Below are 18,664 nucleotides of genomic sequence, written 5' to 3' on the forward strand. Positions count from 1 at the left end.
GGGGGCCCGCCAGGTACTATTTTGAGGCCCTCAGTATGTTTATCATCACAAAAGTAAAATAAAACAGTTTCTTGATCATATGTATCTTTAGCTATAAATTACAATATTATTATTAAGACTTAGCCAAAATAAAGATTTATAAACTATAAAGAGTTTTACCTCCTGCAAAATTGTCATTTCTTTAATAAGACATTAACTATTTTTTTCTGAGGCCCTCCAAGTACCTACAAATCCAAAATGTGGCCCTGCAAAGGGTTTGAGTTTGAGACCACTGTTATAAACGATATTGCTGAAGAGCTGTTGGGTAAGATTTGCCTCTTTGTGGATGATACCAAAATCTGCAATAGAGTAGACACTCCGGATGATGTGAATAACATGAAGGAAGACCTATCAAAGCTTGAAGAGTGGTCTGAAATTTGACAGCTAAAATTTAATGCTAAGAAATGCAAACTCATGCATTTGTGTTGAAAAAACTAGAAGGAACGGTACAGTTTAGGGAGTGAAGAACTTTTGTACACAACAGAACAGTGGGACTTGGGTGTGATTGTATGCGATGATCTTAAGGTGGCCAAACAGGTTGATAATGAGACAGCGAAAGCTAGAAGGATGCTAGGGTATATAGGAAGAGGTATGGTCATTAGGAAAAAGGAGGTATTGATGCCCCTGTATAAGACTCTGATAACACCTCATTTAGAATATTGTGTACAATTCTGGAGGCTGCACCTTCAAAAAGATATAAAAAGGATGGAGTCGATCCAGAGAAAGGCTAATAAAATGGTAAGTGGTCTTTGTCATAATGCGTATATATACTGTGGAGGAAAGGTAGGGGGAGGGGATATGATAGAGACTTTTAAATACCTACATGACATAAATGTGCTTGAGGCGAGTCTTACAATTGAAAGGAAACTCCAGTGTGAGAGGGCATGGGATGAAGTTGAGGTGATAGGCTCAGGAATAATCTAAGCAAATACTTTTTTTCAAGAAACGGTGGTAGATGCATGGAATAGTCTCCTGGTAGAGGTGGTGGAGACAAAGACTGTCTGAAATCAAGAAGTTGTGGGACAGGCACGTGGAATCTCTTAGGGAAAGGAGGAGATATTGGATGCTGTAGATGGGCAGACTGAATGGGCCATTTGGCCTTTACCTGCCATCATGTTTCTAGGTTTCTGTATTTTATGTCTTATGTTATTACTGTCATTGTGTTTGTTTAATTTGAAGTTTTTGTATGTGGGCATTTGTGGTCTGCCTAGAACTGTGGATGGAGCAGACCATACAATTTTTAAATAGATAAAAAATAGAACAATGTCATTTATCTCCCCCTATGATCCCCCACCCCCATGTGCTCCACTCAACTCATAAGTCCCTCCTTTCTGTGCCCTTCTCTTCTGCTGCCAACTCCAGACTCCGTCCCTTCTGCCTTGCTGCACTGTATGCTTGGAACAAGCTACCAGAATCCCTACAGGGGGCTCCGTCTCTGGCAATGTTCAAGGCCTGTTTAAAAGCCCACTTCTTTGAGAGTGCTTTTGACTCCTAACGCCTCTCCTTGGGTTCTGTATCCCCAACCCTATATGTCATGTCTGTCTGTCCAAGTTAGGTTGTAAGCTCTTTGGAAATTAATTAAGACCACTTTGTTCGATAAGTTTATTACTTAGTGAGTTTTATTATTGAAATTCTATTTTACAAATATTTGTATTTTTTACTGTATTATTGTATTTCACTGATTGTCCAGCTCTTTTTAGTGTAAACTGCCTAGAACTTTTGGTTATGGCGGTATAAAAGAATAAAGTTATTATTATTATTATTCCAAGCAGGGACCCTCTATAAATGTCAAAATGTACAGTGCTGCATATGCCTTTCAGTGCTACATAAGTGATTACACTTCTCCCTCCGTATTCGCTGTGATAGGGGATTAACAGAACCATAAATACTGAAAAACCTCAAATAACTTTTTTATATGTTATTTGCTGTTTTCTGTTAAAAACCATCATGAATATGGTGAAACTGTGAATAACTTGGTGGGAGACCTGGCCTGTTCCTAAAGGAGAGGCAAAACACGATGAACAAAATACTGGGAATAATAATAATAATTTTATTCTTATATACCGCCAAAGCCATAGTAGTTCGAGGCGGTTTACAATAAGAAGAGCTGGACAATCAGCATCAGCGATTTTTTTCTGTAAACGCTTGGGATCAGCGATTTCTCTATGCAAGCTGATGTAATTTGGGGGAGAAGCCAGCAAGCTAAAAACCGTGAATAATCGAAACCGCGAATACGGAGGGCGAAGTGTCGTAGTAACTGTATGTGCACATAGTGCTTTATGTAGACATGCCCGTTTGCACCTGCCATAGCGCAGGCTTAAGTGGCTGCATCTAAATTTAGGTGTGTCAATGAAGACTTAACACTAGTATTCTATAACAGCTATGGTGTGCAGATTTGCCATTATAGAATATGAGCTTGGCAGACAATATTTTGGCACCTAACTTTTAATGCTTTTTATAGAATTACCTCCTCTACCCACAGCAGTGGTATAGCGAGGGTGAGAGGTGCCCGGGGCAGTGGTGCAACCCTCCCTCCCTTCTTCTCCTTCCCCCATCTCTACACGCTTCTTCCTCACCCCCTCCTGCAGCGTGCGCACGCCGCTTTCCTTCCCCGTACCTCTGTAATTTTCCTGGCACGAGCAGGATAACCCAAGCTGCTGTCGTGCCTGCGTTGGCTCTTCCTCTGATATCACTTTTAGGCGTGAGTCCAGGAAGTGACATCAGAGGAAGAGCCGACGCTGGCATGACAGCAGCTTGGGGGTTGCTGTTCGCACCAGGAATGTTACAGAGGTATGGGGGAAGGGAAGCAGCATGCACATACAGCAGTGGAGGGGGGAGCGGGGAAGAAGGGGGGCCGAGAGGAGGATGGGTGCCTGCGCCCTCACTAAGACAGCACCTGGGGCAGACCCCTCTCCCCTTACTATGCCACTGACCCACAGCAATTTTCAGACTGAAGCACTTTCTGTTTGCAACTGCTGAAAAGACCACAAGTGAAATTTAACCACATTATAACAATGCAGAGAGTTAAAAAATTGTCCCCAAAATGTTTGGAGAAATGACATTGTCTCAACAAAGACTTATGACAACATTCTCTGTTCAGTCACAGGACACTGAAGACCTAAGATGGAGTCCCTGCTCCAGCAAATATTCCCAGAATGCCAGTTTCCAGAGAGAAGTCACTTATCCAATACCACCATGTATGGCACTCAGGCTCAATTTTGCACAAGACAGAATACATATCAAGGATATGATGGCAGGAGGATATCAACAGCAAAGTAAGATTATTTGTGAATTCTGAATGAGAGAAACATAGGGGTCTGTATTCAATGGCATTTATCTGGGCAGGGGCAGCTCCCATCTGGTCCTCGAAATCTTATGTCTCAATAAAATGTTTAGTCTATAAGATGCCCCCTACCTTTGTCAATTTTGATAAATTAGAGTAACAGAGCATCTCCTTTTACTGTTTTTACCTGGGTAGTTACCTAAGTACAGGTGGTACCTGAATACTTCTGCTGGTCAGTCTATATCTAGATTTTCATCACTGATACCCAGATATTAGCCAGTCCTGAAAATCCAGGTATAGCTATAAATACTGTAGCCAACATTTAAATCTGGTGCTGACCATTATGTTCATATATTGATGGGATTGAATCTGTCGGAAGAAACGGGCTACCTGGTCCACCCAGTCTGCCCATTTCTACCTATTTCTTCATTCATTTATTTATTCAATTTTCTATACCATTCTCCCAGGTTTACCATTCAGAACAGTTTACATGAATTTATTCAGGTATTCAAGCTGTCACAGGTCTTATATGGTCGGCAATTTTCTCTCTTCCTCTATCATTAAAGTATCTTACATGCAAGTGATATCAATGCATCGACATCCGTGCACTTCTGGGTGCCTTCCGGCTGTGGCACCAGGTTTAGTGTGCCCCGGTGCCCAAAAGTTTGCGGAACACTGGTGTAAGCGTTAAACCACATAGGTTTGTTATTCCGCTCCGGCAGCCAAATTCTTTATAGTCCCATAATATGTATACTATATGGGCCAGATTCTATAAATGGCCTAACCACACCTTTTTCCATTCACAATTAGTGTTATGCTTCCTGTTAGTTTGATTTATTTGGACATAAGACTCTCTCGACTCATTTCATTATTTAAGTGACTATGGATTGATATTGCGGTGTTTGGACTTTTTTTGTGTATATGAAGTGTCATTCTCCGAACAACAGAATATATCAACAGTTTGACTCCTGAGGAAGGCACTAAGGTGCCGAAACACAGGCTGTTTTGAGTCTGATGTTTGTTTTAGTGCAATAAAGTCCCAGTTGAAGCATCTCTTTCATCTCTACTTTTGTTGATTGAGTGTGATATTTCGTAGAGGTGTTTCTCTGTTGTTGTTTTTTTAGTTTGCCTAACTTTTAAGCACCGGTCATGTGGTTGTCAATCATCCACTAGGCACCGCTTACAGAATCATGCCTAGCAACGCCTAAGCAGACAACTGTAGCTAGGCGCCTTAGAGGTAGGCATCAGTACATAATCAGGTTTTATCTAGCCTAATACACTGGTGCCTATCTTGCACACTTGGCAATGCCTAATTTACTACACCTATTCTCCACCCCTAACTATGCATACATATGTGGTATGTGTTGGTAGGCATCAGAGAGTGCCTTGACTTAGACACTGCTAGGCGCCATGCGGAATTCTGCACTCAACTTTTAATTACTATATATACTCAAATATAAACCTAAATTTTTGGACCAGAAAATGGCCCAATATGGGGGTCTCAGTTTATATTTCAGTCTTACTAGTACTACTATTACTTATCATTTATATAGTGCTGCTAGATGTATGCAGTGCTGTACTGTAGAGCTCAGTGGTGTACTAAGGTGAGGGGTGAGTTCACCCCGGGTGCCATCTTGGTGGGCGCGTCACCACCTGTGGTCCTCTCCGCACCCCCCCCCTCCCACTACGGCACATGTGTGCTCCTTCCCTTGTACCTCTTTAACATAACCAGCGTTGGCTCTTCCTCTGATGTCACTTCCTGGACCCACGTTTCACGTGCGTCAGTTTGTTTATGCTTCCATTTTCTTTCTTTCTTTTTCTTTTCATTTATTATAACTTTAGATGCGATATATTTTAAATTTTTAATTCTTTTCTTTTAAATTTCATTTCATTGTAAACCATTTAGATACCTGTCTGATAAACAGTATATCAAAAATAAAGAAACTTGAAGTACAGGGGAAGGGAAGGGGCGTGCGCATGGCAGGAGGGGGCGGGGAAGGAGTGGATGGGGATGGGGTGGAGAAGAGGGCAGGGGAGGGTCACCACTGCCCCGGGCAACTCTCACCCTCGCTACGCCACTGATAGTGCTTACAATCTAATAAAAACAAACATGACAAATAGTGGTTAGGGAATTTCTCAAAGAATGAATGATAAAACAGACATGGACCCATCACAGGCCTCTTCCCAGGCCTACTTTAAGCCCCGCTGGTCCAATGATGAGCCAGAGCAAGAGCAATCCTCCTATGCTCCTGCCCCGTGCAGTCTCACTACTCATAACGTCTGATGTGAGTTCCCATAGAAATCTTGTGAGACTGCCGTGAGTTCGGTTTATATTTGAGTCAACCTTTTTTCCCCCATTTTTTTTTGGGGGGGGAAGGTTACCTCAGTTTATATTCGGATGGGTTCATATGCGAGTATATACTGTAGTTAATTTTCTATCATATTTTCAATTAACTTCGATTGACACAATTTGGGTTTCACACGGATTTTTGTTAGGTGTCGCTAGGCATCTACAGTGCCTAATGATAGCGCCATTTATAGAATCTGGCCCTATGTGTACTTATATACTTTGTAAAATACTTACGTCCATCAAACTTACCCTTGATCTGCCCAAACTATACCCTCACAATTGACTACACTTGACAGATATGTAAGTTGCTCAATTTGTTAAATGACATATAAACTACGGGGCTCATAATCAGAACTTAAACACGTCTAAAAATCCGCCCAAGTCAGCACTTGGACAGCCTAAAAGGCAGGTCAATTGGCAATAATCAAACCAAATTTCTGGACGTATCCAGGGATCTTTTAGGCCTCTGAATGACACTGTGCACCCAAAGGGGCACATCTGGAGGAGTGGTTAGGGTGGTATTTGGACAGGATGTGGGCTAACCTAGACTTAGTTGTCCTGCAGAGATAATAGAATGTTTCACAAGACTTCCTGGATGAAACTTATACATTATGACTTAGACAATGTAAAAGCAGGTATAAGTGGCAAAAAGGTATCCAACGTGACCAGATAACCACTGCAGAGACAATATAAAGACCCACACACACTCCCCCAGTGATCACTGACTCCTTCACACTGCCACAAATTTCAGAATAAAAAGTATATACCTGTCTCCGGAACATCGATGCATTTTGCTCTCACCTCCCCCTTGATCCGCTTGTTTTTCTTTATCTATATCTTACCCATTGAACTTGTCAATATTTTTTATCTTGTTTTAATTTTTATTTTTTTAGCATTGTAAACCGTCTAGGTACTAGATGATAGACGGTATATCAAGTATTGAATAAACTTAGAGATGCATATAGGTGTCTTAAGTACCCTGGGGGGGGGGTGCTAGTGAACCATAGAGAGAAAGACCCAGGCCCATAAGCCACTCTAACCACTACATTCATGGTGGAAAATGTGCGCCCACCAAAACCCCCCAAAACCCCCCAAAACCCTACTCTACTGCCAAATAGGTGCCACCTGCAACCATAAGGGCTATTGGGGTTATAGACAGATGGGTATAGTGGGTTTGGGGGGTATTTTGAGGGCTCACCATAACCTATAAGGGAGTTCTGGTGAGATATTTATGTGGCACCCTTTTTGTGATGTTCACAGCAGTGCCCTGTAATGTGCCCCATTGCTCTGTTGCCATGTCTGGGTGGCCAGTCCATCACAATGCTGGACCCTCCCATGTCCAAATGTTCTTGTTCTGGGCGTTTGAGACTTAGACGACTTTTTGGTTAAAAATGTGGTATAAAGATAGACATACTGGCTGTCTGGATGAACAATAGCCTGGATGTCCAGATAGATGATTTTCAGGGGAAAAAAAAATCTAGACATATTTTTTGAAAATGAACAATTTCCCCCTGCCGATTTTGAGCATCTAGCACCCTATGTCTGAATTGGACGTATGGGCCTGGATCTTTCTCTCACTAGCCAACCCCCCAGAGTATTTAAGATATCTGTATGCATGTATCTTTTGATTATGCCCCTCCACATATGCAAACTAAACTATAAGCTCCTCTAAGTTTGCCAAAAGGTGCACCTCCACATATGCACACATATCACCACCACAATTTATAAAAGGACTTATAAACCACGCTTTACACACAGAAAAGCCTACATAAAAGTAACCCTTTTCAATTCAAGGATATTGTGTGAAAGCCCAATACAAATGAACAATTTTAAATTAAACTTTAAATCTCTAAATAGATTATAAGAATTTACAAGCATATGCAGTACTCTCATGAAATAAGCTTTTCAATTAAACCTTGAAACTGCATTTTTATTAGAGATTAAGCTCATGCACTCTGATTACTTTTAGGTCAGCAAAGTCAATCATCTCAGGGGCAGGCATCATCTGAAAATTACTGCACAATCCAAGATGATCAGCATTACTGTATGACATTGTCTTCTGGTCAACTGTTTATGTCACCTTGTAATGGAAAAGGTAAGTAGCAAAATCTATCTGTACAGTATTTGTACCTAGTTTCCAAAATGAAGAAGACTTATGAGATTGATGTGTATCTGTCTATGTCCCTAAGAATGAAGAATGTTGGTGTTTACTGTCATTCCACAACAATGTCAGGGGCTATCAGAACAGAGATATATACAGAGAGAGAGATTTTCTTTACATATCTATTAACTCTTGATGCATGAGTACCAAAAATGGCTGTTTATGGTTTATGTTTATTGAAAGCTTCTATGCTGTTATTAATGACTGGGGAGTCAATTCAGAGTGGTTTACATGAGCTTCTGTAAAGATGTTACAATACAGAATCAGACTACTTTAGTTCAGAGCAGACTTTTCCAAGTTCAGTCCTTGAGGGCTGCAAGCAGACCAGGTTTTCAGGATATCCCTATGGGCATGGAAATCTTTCTCAGGTATATTCATTAGCTGTATGAGGAAGGGGAATGGTGGGGCCAGGATGAGGGAAAGAGATGGAGACCTTTAGGTAGAGCTAGTAAAAAGAAGTAAATTGAAGACTAGGTGATAATAATGAAATCTAGACAGAATTAAAAAAATAAAATAAATGGAAGAAATTGAAAGTAAAAGATCAATGCTGGAGATGGATATAATGGAGAAAGTGAAGGAGACAGGAGAAGAGAGAAAAATGGCAAACATACAGGAAACCCTGGCAAGAAAGAGTTAAGAGAAGACAGAAGAAGGCAGAAACCAGAGACTGGAATCCTTAAGCTGCCAGACACTGCATACAATGCAACACCACAGAAAGAAAAACATTGACTTGTGTCCTCCTTTGGTGGAAAATGTAAAAATAGCAGCATGGGGGTGGGGGATGGAGGACAAAGAAGAGAGGGGATCTGGGGGTCCCATTCATAATTTCTGCCCTGGGACCCACACTGTCTAAAACCAGTCCTGCCTGCAGGGACAGGGAGGGATTGGGGGGCAGAGCCTGAGGGGATGGGGTAGGAACAGGGACAAAGTTTATCCCCGTCATTCTCTACTTATTAATCTAGGTAGGTTACTGTGAAAAATAATGTATTACTTGTAAAAGTAATACAGTCAAACCTCGGTTTATGAGTGTACCGGTTTGCGAGTGTTTTGCAAGACGAGCAACGCATTCGCAAAATCGGCGCCTCAGAAACTGAGCTTGACTCGATTTACGAGCGCCCCCCCCCCCCCCCGCGATCCGGCATCCTCCCCTGCGATCCGGCATCCCCCCCTGCTCGCGTCGCCCCCCTGCCGTGATCTGGCATCCCCCATGCACCCACCCACCCACCCAAACACATTGTCTTACCCCCATCTGGCACCGGCACCAGCACCAGCTCTCTTCCTTGTGCTGGGCCTTGAGCATCTGCGCATGCTCAAGGCCTTCTAGTTCTCGCTCTCTGCGAGATTCTCGGAGATCAAGGCCCAGCACAAGGAAGAGAGCAGATCTTCGGGCACCGGCACCGGCATGTCCTGTGCGTTGGTGCCGGTGCTGGTGCCAGATGGGGGTAAGACAATGTGTTTGGGTGGTTGGTGGGTGCGTGGGGGATGCCAGATCGCAGTGAAGGGGGGGGCGACACGAGTGGGGGGATGCCGAATCGCAGGTGGGATGCCAGATCGCGGGGGGGGGGGGGTAAAATGCAGCAGTGCCGGTGGCCTCAGGAGGTTGGGAATGTATCAAGCGAGTTTCCCTTAGTTCCTATGGGGAAACTCGCTTTGATATACGAGTATTTTGGTTTACGAGTATGCTTCTGGAACGAATTATGCTCGTACACCAACGTTCCACTGTATATTACTAGTAATATATTACTGCCCATCTCTGCTCATCAGCTGAAGAAACCTGGAACTGCTTTCATTCAGCCCTACAAAGCCATGAAAACCCTCTTAATGAATTCCCCCCCTAATCCATGCTTATGAATCTAATATAATAAAGCCCTAAGCGCGCATGCGCACTCCCACCTGCGTGCTCCTGTTTTCCGTGCGCTGTAGGGCACCGCAGGTAGGAGTGCGCATGCATGAGAATCCCCCAAGGCGGATGTCGGCCGCAGCGGCTGTTGGCAGCTGTCGGCACGCGGCTGTCAGTGGCTGCAGGCCGCAGCGGAAGATGGCTGAAGCCTGGCTGGAGGAGGACGAGGAAGAGCTGCGAGAGCTCCTCAGAGGCAGGAGGTGAGGAGAGAGAGACAGAGAAAGATGGATGAGAAGGACAGAGGGGCTACTAGGGGGACCAGGAGAGATGGTAGGGGATAGGGAGAGATAGACTTCAGGGAGTGTGGAGGGGGCAGGAAAAATAATATAACTTTAAGTACTCATTTATTTTAGATAACGTTCATCTAAAGTTGGTAAAATCTCTAAAAATACTAGGTATTACTATTGATGATAGTCTCTCCTATCATGAACATATAAGTAACACTGTCAGATCCTGTTTTTACAGGATCAATTGCAAAGTTTTTAGAACCAAAATCACTTAACATATTGATTCATTCATTGGTTATTTCGAAAATCGATTACTGTAATTCTCTATTAATAAATGTTACCCAAAAAGAAAAGAGACGTCTTCAGATAATTCAAAATACGGCAATTAAATTGATACATAATCGTAAAAAATTTGATCATGTCACTCCACTTTTCATTGAATCACATTGGTTACCTGTCATTCACCGTATCACTTTTAAAATCTTGCTTTTAGTTTTTAAAACCCTATCTTCAAATGAACCCCAATTTATTGATAAATTACTTATTCCTCATTGCTCATCACGTTCTTTAAGGTCTATTAATCAAAAACTTTTAGTAGTTCCTTCATTGAAAGTTATTGAAACTCGTCGTCATGAAATTTTTTCGGTTATAGCTCCACAGTTGTGGAATATCTTACCTCAGTATTTAAGAGAAGAAAATGACTTGAATCATTTTAAACGCTCTCTGAAGAGCTTTCTTTTTAAAGACGCTTTCAATCTATAATCACATCAAATGATTATCTTCTTTTTTATTTATTTCCCCTTCCTATTGTTCTTACCATTCATGTCTTCTTTTCTAATAAATAATATTGTAGTTCTGCCCTTCATTCCTTATGTAACTGTTAGTTTTTATGTCAATTTGTCAAATCTTTGTAACTTACTGTGAATACTGGTATATGTGCTTTTTTAATTATGTAAATCGCTTAGTAAAATAAATAGGCGATTCAATAAGTTAAAATAAAACTTGAAACTTGACAGAGGGGACAGGAAAGGGAAAGATGGCAAAAGAGGTGAAACAGGGTTAGAGAGAGATGATAGAGGGTGTGAAAGGGGGAAAGGGAGAGATGGAAATGGTAGGACCACTGCTGCTTTGGGGCACTGAGGGAGGAAAGGTTGGTACGTCAGGACTGCTGTTGCTGCCTCGGTTAAGTAAAGACCCTTTCAGGAGGGCCAAAAGGGTACAAAGGAAATGGTGAAAGGTGAGGTGGTGGGACTGGGATCAGTGGGAGGCAGGGTCCGAGCATGATAGAGGCGGGGCATGGGTGGGGTCAGAGTCAGGGTCAGGGTATAGGTGGGGCTATTCTAGCACCCGTTACTGTAACGAATGTAATAAGCTAAAACACTAGTATACTCTATAATCTTGTTCTTTACAATAGTCTCTACCATTTTGACCAGCACTGACATCAGCCTCACTGGTCTAAAATTTTTAAATAGTGTCACTTTCACCCATGTGATATTATCACTAACTTCATAGCAAGTAGATTTTGGTTTTGTTTTTTTTACATGGTTGGAACATTGTTGATATCACCATGTGAACACATATCATGAACACTGAGTATCATCAGTGTGTGGAATTAGGATTTACAAAAGATAAGTGCATGTTTTAATGTTGCCTAATTTATAGGAATAAATTTGGAATATTGGGAACAATGTGTTGCTATTTTTGATCCCGATCTGGGTCTCATTATATTGTGACCTCACAGTTAGAACACTGAACACGAGTGCTGCCCGATTCACGATTCGAATTGATTCACCGATACAAATTGATTCACCGATTCAAATCGATTCAATTTTTTTAAACAATCAGCTTCCCAATTCGATGACCGACCCTTCCTAAAGCAGGAGCGGCAGTGCTGCCTCTTGCTGGCCGTCCGCTGCCGCTCCTGCTTGAGGGGGGAGGGCCAGTCGGAAAGGCCTGCATGTTCCCCCAGCTTCCCTGTTCTTACCTTAAGCTAATACGGCAGGCTGCAGGATCGCTGGTGCTATAGCGATCCCTGCAGCTGCCGTAGTCCTCAGCGGCACATTCTCTTTGCTATGGTCCCGCCCCTCCTCTGACATCAGGGTCAGGATTGTGGCAGAGGAAACGTGCCGCTGAGGACGACGGACGCTGGAGGGATCACTATAGTACCAGCGATCCTGCAGGCTGCCGTATTAGCTTAAGGTAAAAGCAGGGAAGCTGGGGGAACATGCAGGCTTGCGGCGGGGGAGCAGGCCTTCGTGGCAGGGGGGGCAGGCCTGTGCAGAGGGAGGAGGAGGAAGGAGTAAGAGAGGGGAGCGGAGATACCAGACCTGGTGTGAAGTGAAGGGAAGAGAGAGACCAAATCCAAAAGAGGGGGAGGAAAGCAGAGGAGAAGTGCTGGACTAATGGGCAGAGGGAGAGAGAAATGTAAGACCACAAGGGGAAGGGTACAAGAGGGACAGATACTGCTCCAAAGTAGGTGGGCAAGGAACAGGATGGCAGGAGAGATAATAGGAAAATGCCTGTACCTGGGGAAGGGGATACAGGAGGTAAGGAAGAGAGAAAGAAGAAGCTGGATATGGGGAGAGACATGAAACAGAGATAAGATGCTGGGCATGGAGGGAGCATAGGAACAGGGAAACAAGTGGGACACTACTGGAGAGGAGAATAGGGACAGGGACACAGAAGAGAGATGCTGGATGAAAAGGTAGTTGAGAAAATAAGAGATGGTGGATCTAGGGATGGTGGGGGGTCAATTGCTGCAGCTATGGGGGGATGGAGATGAAAAAAAGGAAAGATACCAGACCTCCGGGGAGCAAAGAGAAACAAAAGGGGAGGACAGAGATGGAAGATGGATGGTTAACACAGAGAAAGAAGGAGAGCCTGATCAGAAGACAACCAGAGCCTGGGACCAACATGATTTGAAAAATGAGCAGCCAACAAAAGGTAGGAAAAATAATTTTATTTTCTGTTTTGTGATTACAATATGTCAGATTTGAAATGTGTATCCTTCCAGAGCTGGTGTTAGACCGTGAACGTGAGCTAGGATTTAACAGAGAGAGGAAAAGTATTTTTTGTTTGTTTATTTTGTTTACATCACAGGACCAGTGTGGGTAGGAGAGGGCAAAGGGGGTGAAGAGGCTCTAAAAGGGGTGAAGAGGCTATAAAATAAACCCACCAGGATGTTTGAAAAAAACCCAAAACAAAACACCCAATTGGGCAGGAAAATCGAACCAAATTGAAAAATCGATTCAATAGGCTGAATCGAATTGAATCAAATTTTTTTCCCTGAATTGGGTAGCACTACTGAAAACACATCACGTAATATTAGAATCATATTTTTATTATTTAATATTTAATTCATACATTAAACAGGATTTTTTAAATGGTTCAACTAGAAACAGTAACATAATGGTGTAAGTCACCCTTAATTGAAGCTTTCCAAACTGCCACTGGAAACATCATTTTTGATGTTACAATTTACAAATTGATTTTTACCCTTTTGTTTTTCTAGCAGAGCAAAAGTTTATTAAACATATCTTACCCACACCTGACAATTCCCTTCTTGTTGATCTGGAAATTCCATTGGCCAACTCTTGTCCGATTGCAGGTGCTAAAGGATCAGTAATGAAGGTGAGTAGTGATTCACTAATACTCAAATGTCACTGGCCTTTTGTACCTTTGATTTATGAGCAAGCATAAAAGGAAATAGATTTAAGGTAAAAAAAATAAAATAAATCAAATTAGAATTTGAAGATTTAAAATTTCTGTTTATTTCCAGGGTTTTCTCTTTTCTACAATTAGTTTCAAATCAGAGAAGAAAATGACATGAAATGGAAGTGATGATACCTAAGAAACTTTACTCAAGCTTTGGGAGCTTACCGTATTTTTCGCACTATAAGATACACCTGACCATAAGACGCACCCTAGATTTAGAGGAGGAAAACAAGAAAAAAAAACATTCTGAACCAAATTGTGTACTAATATATACCAGGCTCTGCACCCAGCCCCCCTCACTCCCTGCCAGGCTCTGCACCCTGTCCCCCCTTCCCTGCCAGGCTCTGTACCGTACCTTTTTAAAACACTCCCCTGTCACCTGCCAGTTAGGAAGCAGTTTTGTTGTGCATGACAACCATCCAAGAATCCTACAGCAGTGAAAGAATGAAAGTAAAAAAGACAGAGGAGAAGAGAAAGAGAGAATTGTAAGTACAGGATAAAATGAGAAGGAAGGTGCAGCCTTGTCTTCTTGGATGGGAGTGGCTTTTGTGAATTTCCTTGGAGGAGACTATTACCTAGTATAGGAAGCGCTCTCGCTGAATGGCTGGGAAATAAGTCACAGGGAACCCAGGATGTCATGCACATTTCAGAGCTGTGAACTACTGACTATTCATTTAACTGCTCCTCTTGCCTGTCTCCCCCAGGCTGTAAGAAATTAAATCTCTTCCAAAAATATGCAACCAGCTATACTCGTGCAGCTCTAACATACGCAGGATATAATTGAACTTCCTTTCTTACATAAACAGGAGCTCTCATACAAAGCAAAAGCACAGCATGTCACAATTATAGCTCCTATATAACACAGAAGTGCTTTTAGTGCTATAACATAAGCAGCATATAACCTGAAGCTCCTCTCTAACATCGTACTGGAGTTCTCAAAGAGTGCAAAAATCAAGCACGTCACCTATAACTCCCCCCCCCCACCCCCTGTCATACCTTTTTACATGCTGTTTATAGCCTAATGGTCCAACGGTGTATCGGCCAGCAGAGCGAGCTTTCCATGCTCCTGCCTGGGCCAGTGCTGCTTCCATGCTTCCTGAATGTAATGTAATGTAATGTAATTTATTTCTTATATACCGCTACATCCGTTAGGTTCTAAGCGGTTTACAGAAAATATACATTAAGATTAGAAATAAGAAAGGTACTTGAAAAATTCCCTTACTGTCCCGAAGGCTCACAATCTAACTAAAGTACCTGGAGGGTAATAGAGAAGTGAAAAGTAGAGTTAGAGGAAAAATAAAAATAAAATAAACATTTTAACAAGACAGCATTGATCTAAATACTTTGGAAGGTAGAAGAGAGGAGAGAAAGGAATAGAAGCAGAAGGGGGAGCCGTTGAACAGTAGAATTCTGGAGAAATTTAAATGATAGAAATAGAACAAAACAAAGACAAAAGGCAAAACAATAGATAAGATTAAAGATAAATCATAAGCTGGAAAGAAAAATAAAATAAAACTTTGTCTTCAATCCACGGTTTCAGCGTCAGTGATGAAGTGGAGCAAGTAAGTTTAGGAGGAGCGATTGACGTTTCCAGAAAGGGCTTCTTCAGGGAAGAGACTTGGCAGACAGTCCCAGGATGCCTATGTCTCCTCCCCTGCGATGTTCTCCCATCCATGCATTCCCTCCCAGACACACTGCCCGTGCCCCAGCCGCTCCAAGGAGGCTGCCCCAGATGAGGCCCACGGTGAATGCAGGATTCTCTCCTCTGCGGGAAAGCCGCCCGGAGCTCACAAGTCCCGCGAGAACTGACTGCAGCCATTCAGGAAGCAGCACCGGCCCAGGCAGGAGCAAGGAAAGCTCGTTCTGCCGGCCAATACACCACTGGATCACCAGGCTATAAGCGGCATGTAAAAAAGTATGACAGGAGGGGGGACATTTTAAAAAAGATAAAAGATACTACGATGGGGATGGAGGGGAGGCATTTAAAAAGGTACGACTTGGGGGGGGCAAAAAATTTATATCTTCGCTGTATAAGACGCACTGACATTTCCACCCACTTTTGGGTGGAAAAAAATGTGTCTTATGGAGCGAAAAATAGTATATTTTTAAAACTTTATTTGCAATGCAAGAAATCACAAAGCAATGCAATTATTGTACAGTTATGAGGTAGCAGTAATAAGTCATGGCAGTGCCCGTACAGTAGAAATAACAAAAAGAATCTGGAACTATATTAGCCACCCTCCACAGTTACTATGCAAGAGCAATATTTACTAAACAGCTAATCAGACTAACAACAGTCAAACCAAAGATGAGGATCCATTTCTAGAATTACTACATCTATTTTAAGACATATTTATATACCTTGCCCCTTCATTTCTACACTGCATTTATACAACACACACACATACACATACCAAAACCCCCTCCCCTCCCTCCCAGCTCTCCCCTAAAACTATCATTACGTTGATAATCCCATCTAGTGGTAAAATTTTCACAGGTCTTGAAACCCTTCCGTAATACAATATATTCTTACGTCCTCATGCATCAGATACTAGTCGGTTGCTATTTCAATTTTTGCTAGCTTCTTCATCCTTGATTCATCCAAAATGCAGTAGGTTAATATCAATTTCCTAATTACCAAAAGAGCATCTTTATTTGGGCAGGGAGAGTCCATGTGCTATCAATGATCTTTAGTCACCCAAAAGAAGGAAGCCATAGTACCAATCAATTCGCTGCTGAATTATCTTTTCCACCACTGGCAAAGCTTTTCTTCAAATGGTGAGTTTAGGGCATTCTGAAAAAGTGTGTAATAAGGACTCCTGCAAATGCTTGCAGTTAATAAGTGTTCCTCCTTCCCACAAACCAATTGAGGTCTGTTTCTCGCTAGAGATATATGATCTTCATAACAATTTGTATTCTGTCTCTTGCAAGTCCACAAATTTTGTCATTTCAAATGTGATGGCAAATAATTTTAAAAACTGCTGTTCAGTGTAGTCCTGACCAAGATCCCCTCAATTTATTCATCTCTTTAGGCTCAATTGTTGTCTTCAGCAATTTATATCTGAAAGGCATCTTGTTAAAAGAAGGCAGAGCCCATAAAAATTGCAGATCCAAGATCGAGTGGAGAGAAAAAACTGTCCCTGTACACAGTGGCTTGGTTTTTGAAGTCATCTTATTGAATCACTCATCGTTAAATCATATATTGTTTGTATATTATAAGAGGGCAATTACAAACAGCATTTTACATTAAGGGAGCCTTATACTAAGCTACGCTAGCGGTTTTAGCATGTGCTTAGCACACGCTACAATGCTGCATGCGCTAGACGCTAATGCCTCCATTGAGCTGGAGTTAGTTTTTCTGCATAGTGCGGGGGTTAGCGTGCGCTAATCTGCAGCACGCGCTAAAAACGCTACCACAGCTTGGTAAAAGGATCCCTAAGGAAAAGACCCCTGAGGCAGGCCTCACGGCCGAAACACGTACATGTCGTGTCTTGAGTGAATAAAAAGAATTGAGCACCACAGGTTTGGGTGTGCCATGTATGTGTACATATAACACTTTAGTAGTGTTTCCAGTAGTATCTGCTCAGGGAAGAAGTAAGTGACGTCGGAGGGGTTGGACCGGCAGACGCAGTCATCGCGGGACCTTGCAGCAACTCTTTGCATCTGTCGGTCCACCCCCTACGATGTCACTTATTCAGGATGGCTGATGGCGATGCCGGGGGAGGGCGGTGTTGTCGATCTCCCGGGGGGGGGGCAGCGCTGCCGATCTTTCCCGGGGGGCCCGCGTTGCCAAGGAAAAAAAAACACCTAGTCCTCTGTTCCTTCAGCGGGCCCCCTATGACCTAGAAGGGTGGTGGAGGGAGAGAAAGGGGGCAGGGTGGTATGGAAGGGTGGTGGAAGGAGAGAAAGGGGCAGATGCTAATGGAATTTATGTGCAGGGGAAGGGGAGAGATATAAGGGGAAGAATGCTGGATGGAATTGGGTTGGAGGGAAAGAAAGGGGGCTGATGCTGATGGAAGTGGGGGGAAGGGAGAGGAGAGAGTAAAATTCCAGTCCATGGGGGTGTGGGAGAGGGAAGGGAAGAAGAGGAGAGGAGAGAGATGCCAGACCATTGGAGGAGGAAATGGAAGAAGATGGATTCCAGACCAATGGGAGTGAAGGGAAAGATGGAAGGGGGAGGCATACAGTTTCTGGAAATGGCACAGAAAGACAGAAGATGAAAGGAAGAGAGTGACAAGCAGATGAGGAGAGCTGAAACCAGACAAGACAAAGGTAGAAAAAAAAATTATTTTAATTTTTTTTTTTTTTGCTTTAGGGGACATGCATTGCTGTTTCTGTGGTTTTGCATTGTATGCAGAGTCCAGCTTCTTGGTGGTTTTATTTAACCTTTGTCTATGTATTTCTATTTTATCCCCCCTTTTACAAAACTGTAGTGCATTTTTTTAGCACTGGCCATGATTAAAAACCATACTACAGATTTGTAAAAGAAGGGAGAGGTTAGTTTGTGATTACTTATTCCATACTAGGCGAAAGTGTTTTCTGTGTTCTGTTTGTATGAAAGACATGGTTTTTTGTTAGTGTTAACTAGCCTTGTTTGGTGAAATGCATCAGGCATGGTTCTTGGGAACACCTTGAATTAACCTGATTTGAATCTCCTTATTTTCTGCCAATCTTCTTTTGTTTCACGTTGGATTCTTTGGTGAACTGCTTGTCTTGTTGTTTCATTGCAAGTTAACATACATGGAGTGGAACGTACTAGAGGAGTTACAGATTTGGTTGTTTATATATTTATGGGTTACAGTTGGTTGATGTAGAGTGAGGCAGTTGAGAGGCGTTGTAAACTTGGTTATTAATATAGATTTATATTTCGGATATTATTACTGCTTTACAATATATTTGAACACTTTCATATATGCATGGAAAGGGTTCAAAGTTAAATTCCTGGGTAAGTAGGTGGGAAGGGAAGGAAGGGAAATTTGTTCAGAGATGT

The 18,664-nt window shown here is 42.4% G+C and overlaps 1 protein-coding gene across 1 annotated transcript in view; it reads left to right on the forward strand.

The window, feature by feature from the left end:
• Nucleotides 1–3,094: 3,094 nt before the first annotated feature.
• LOC117362929 (interleukin-1 beta-like) overlaps nt 3,095–18,664 on the forward strand; it is a 78,083-nt gene continuing 62,513 nt past the window's right edge. Inside the window, exons 1-2 of the mRNA XM_033950020.1 lie at nt 3,095–3,314; nt 7,642–7,767. Coding sequence (XP_033805911.1) covers nt 3,095–3,314; nt 7,642–7,767 — 346 coding nt within the window. The remainder of the gene's footprint in view (nt 3,315–7,641; nt 7,768–18,664) is intronic.

This window comes from Geotrypetes seraphini, chromosome 6 (assembly GCF_902459505.1).
Source record: "Geotrypetes seraphini chromosome 6, aGeoSer1.1, whole genome shotgun sequence".
Classification (NCBI taxonomy): domain Eukaryota; kingdom Metazoa; phylum Chordata; class Amphibia; order Gymnophiona; family Dermophiidae; genus Geotrypetes; species Geotrypetes seraphini.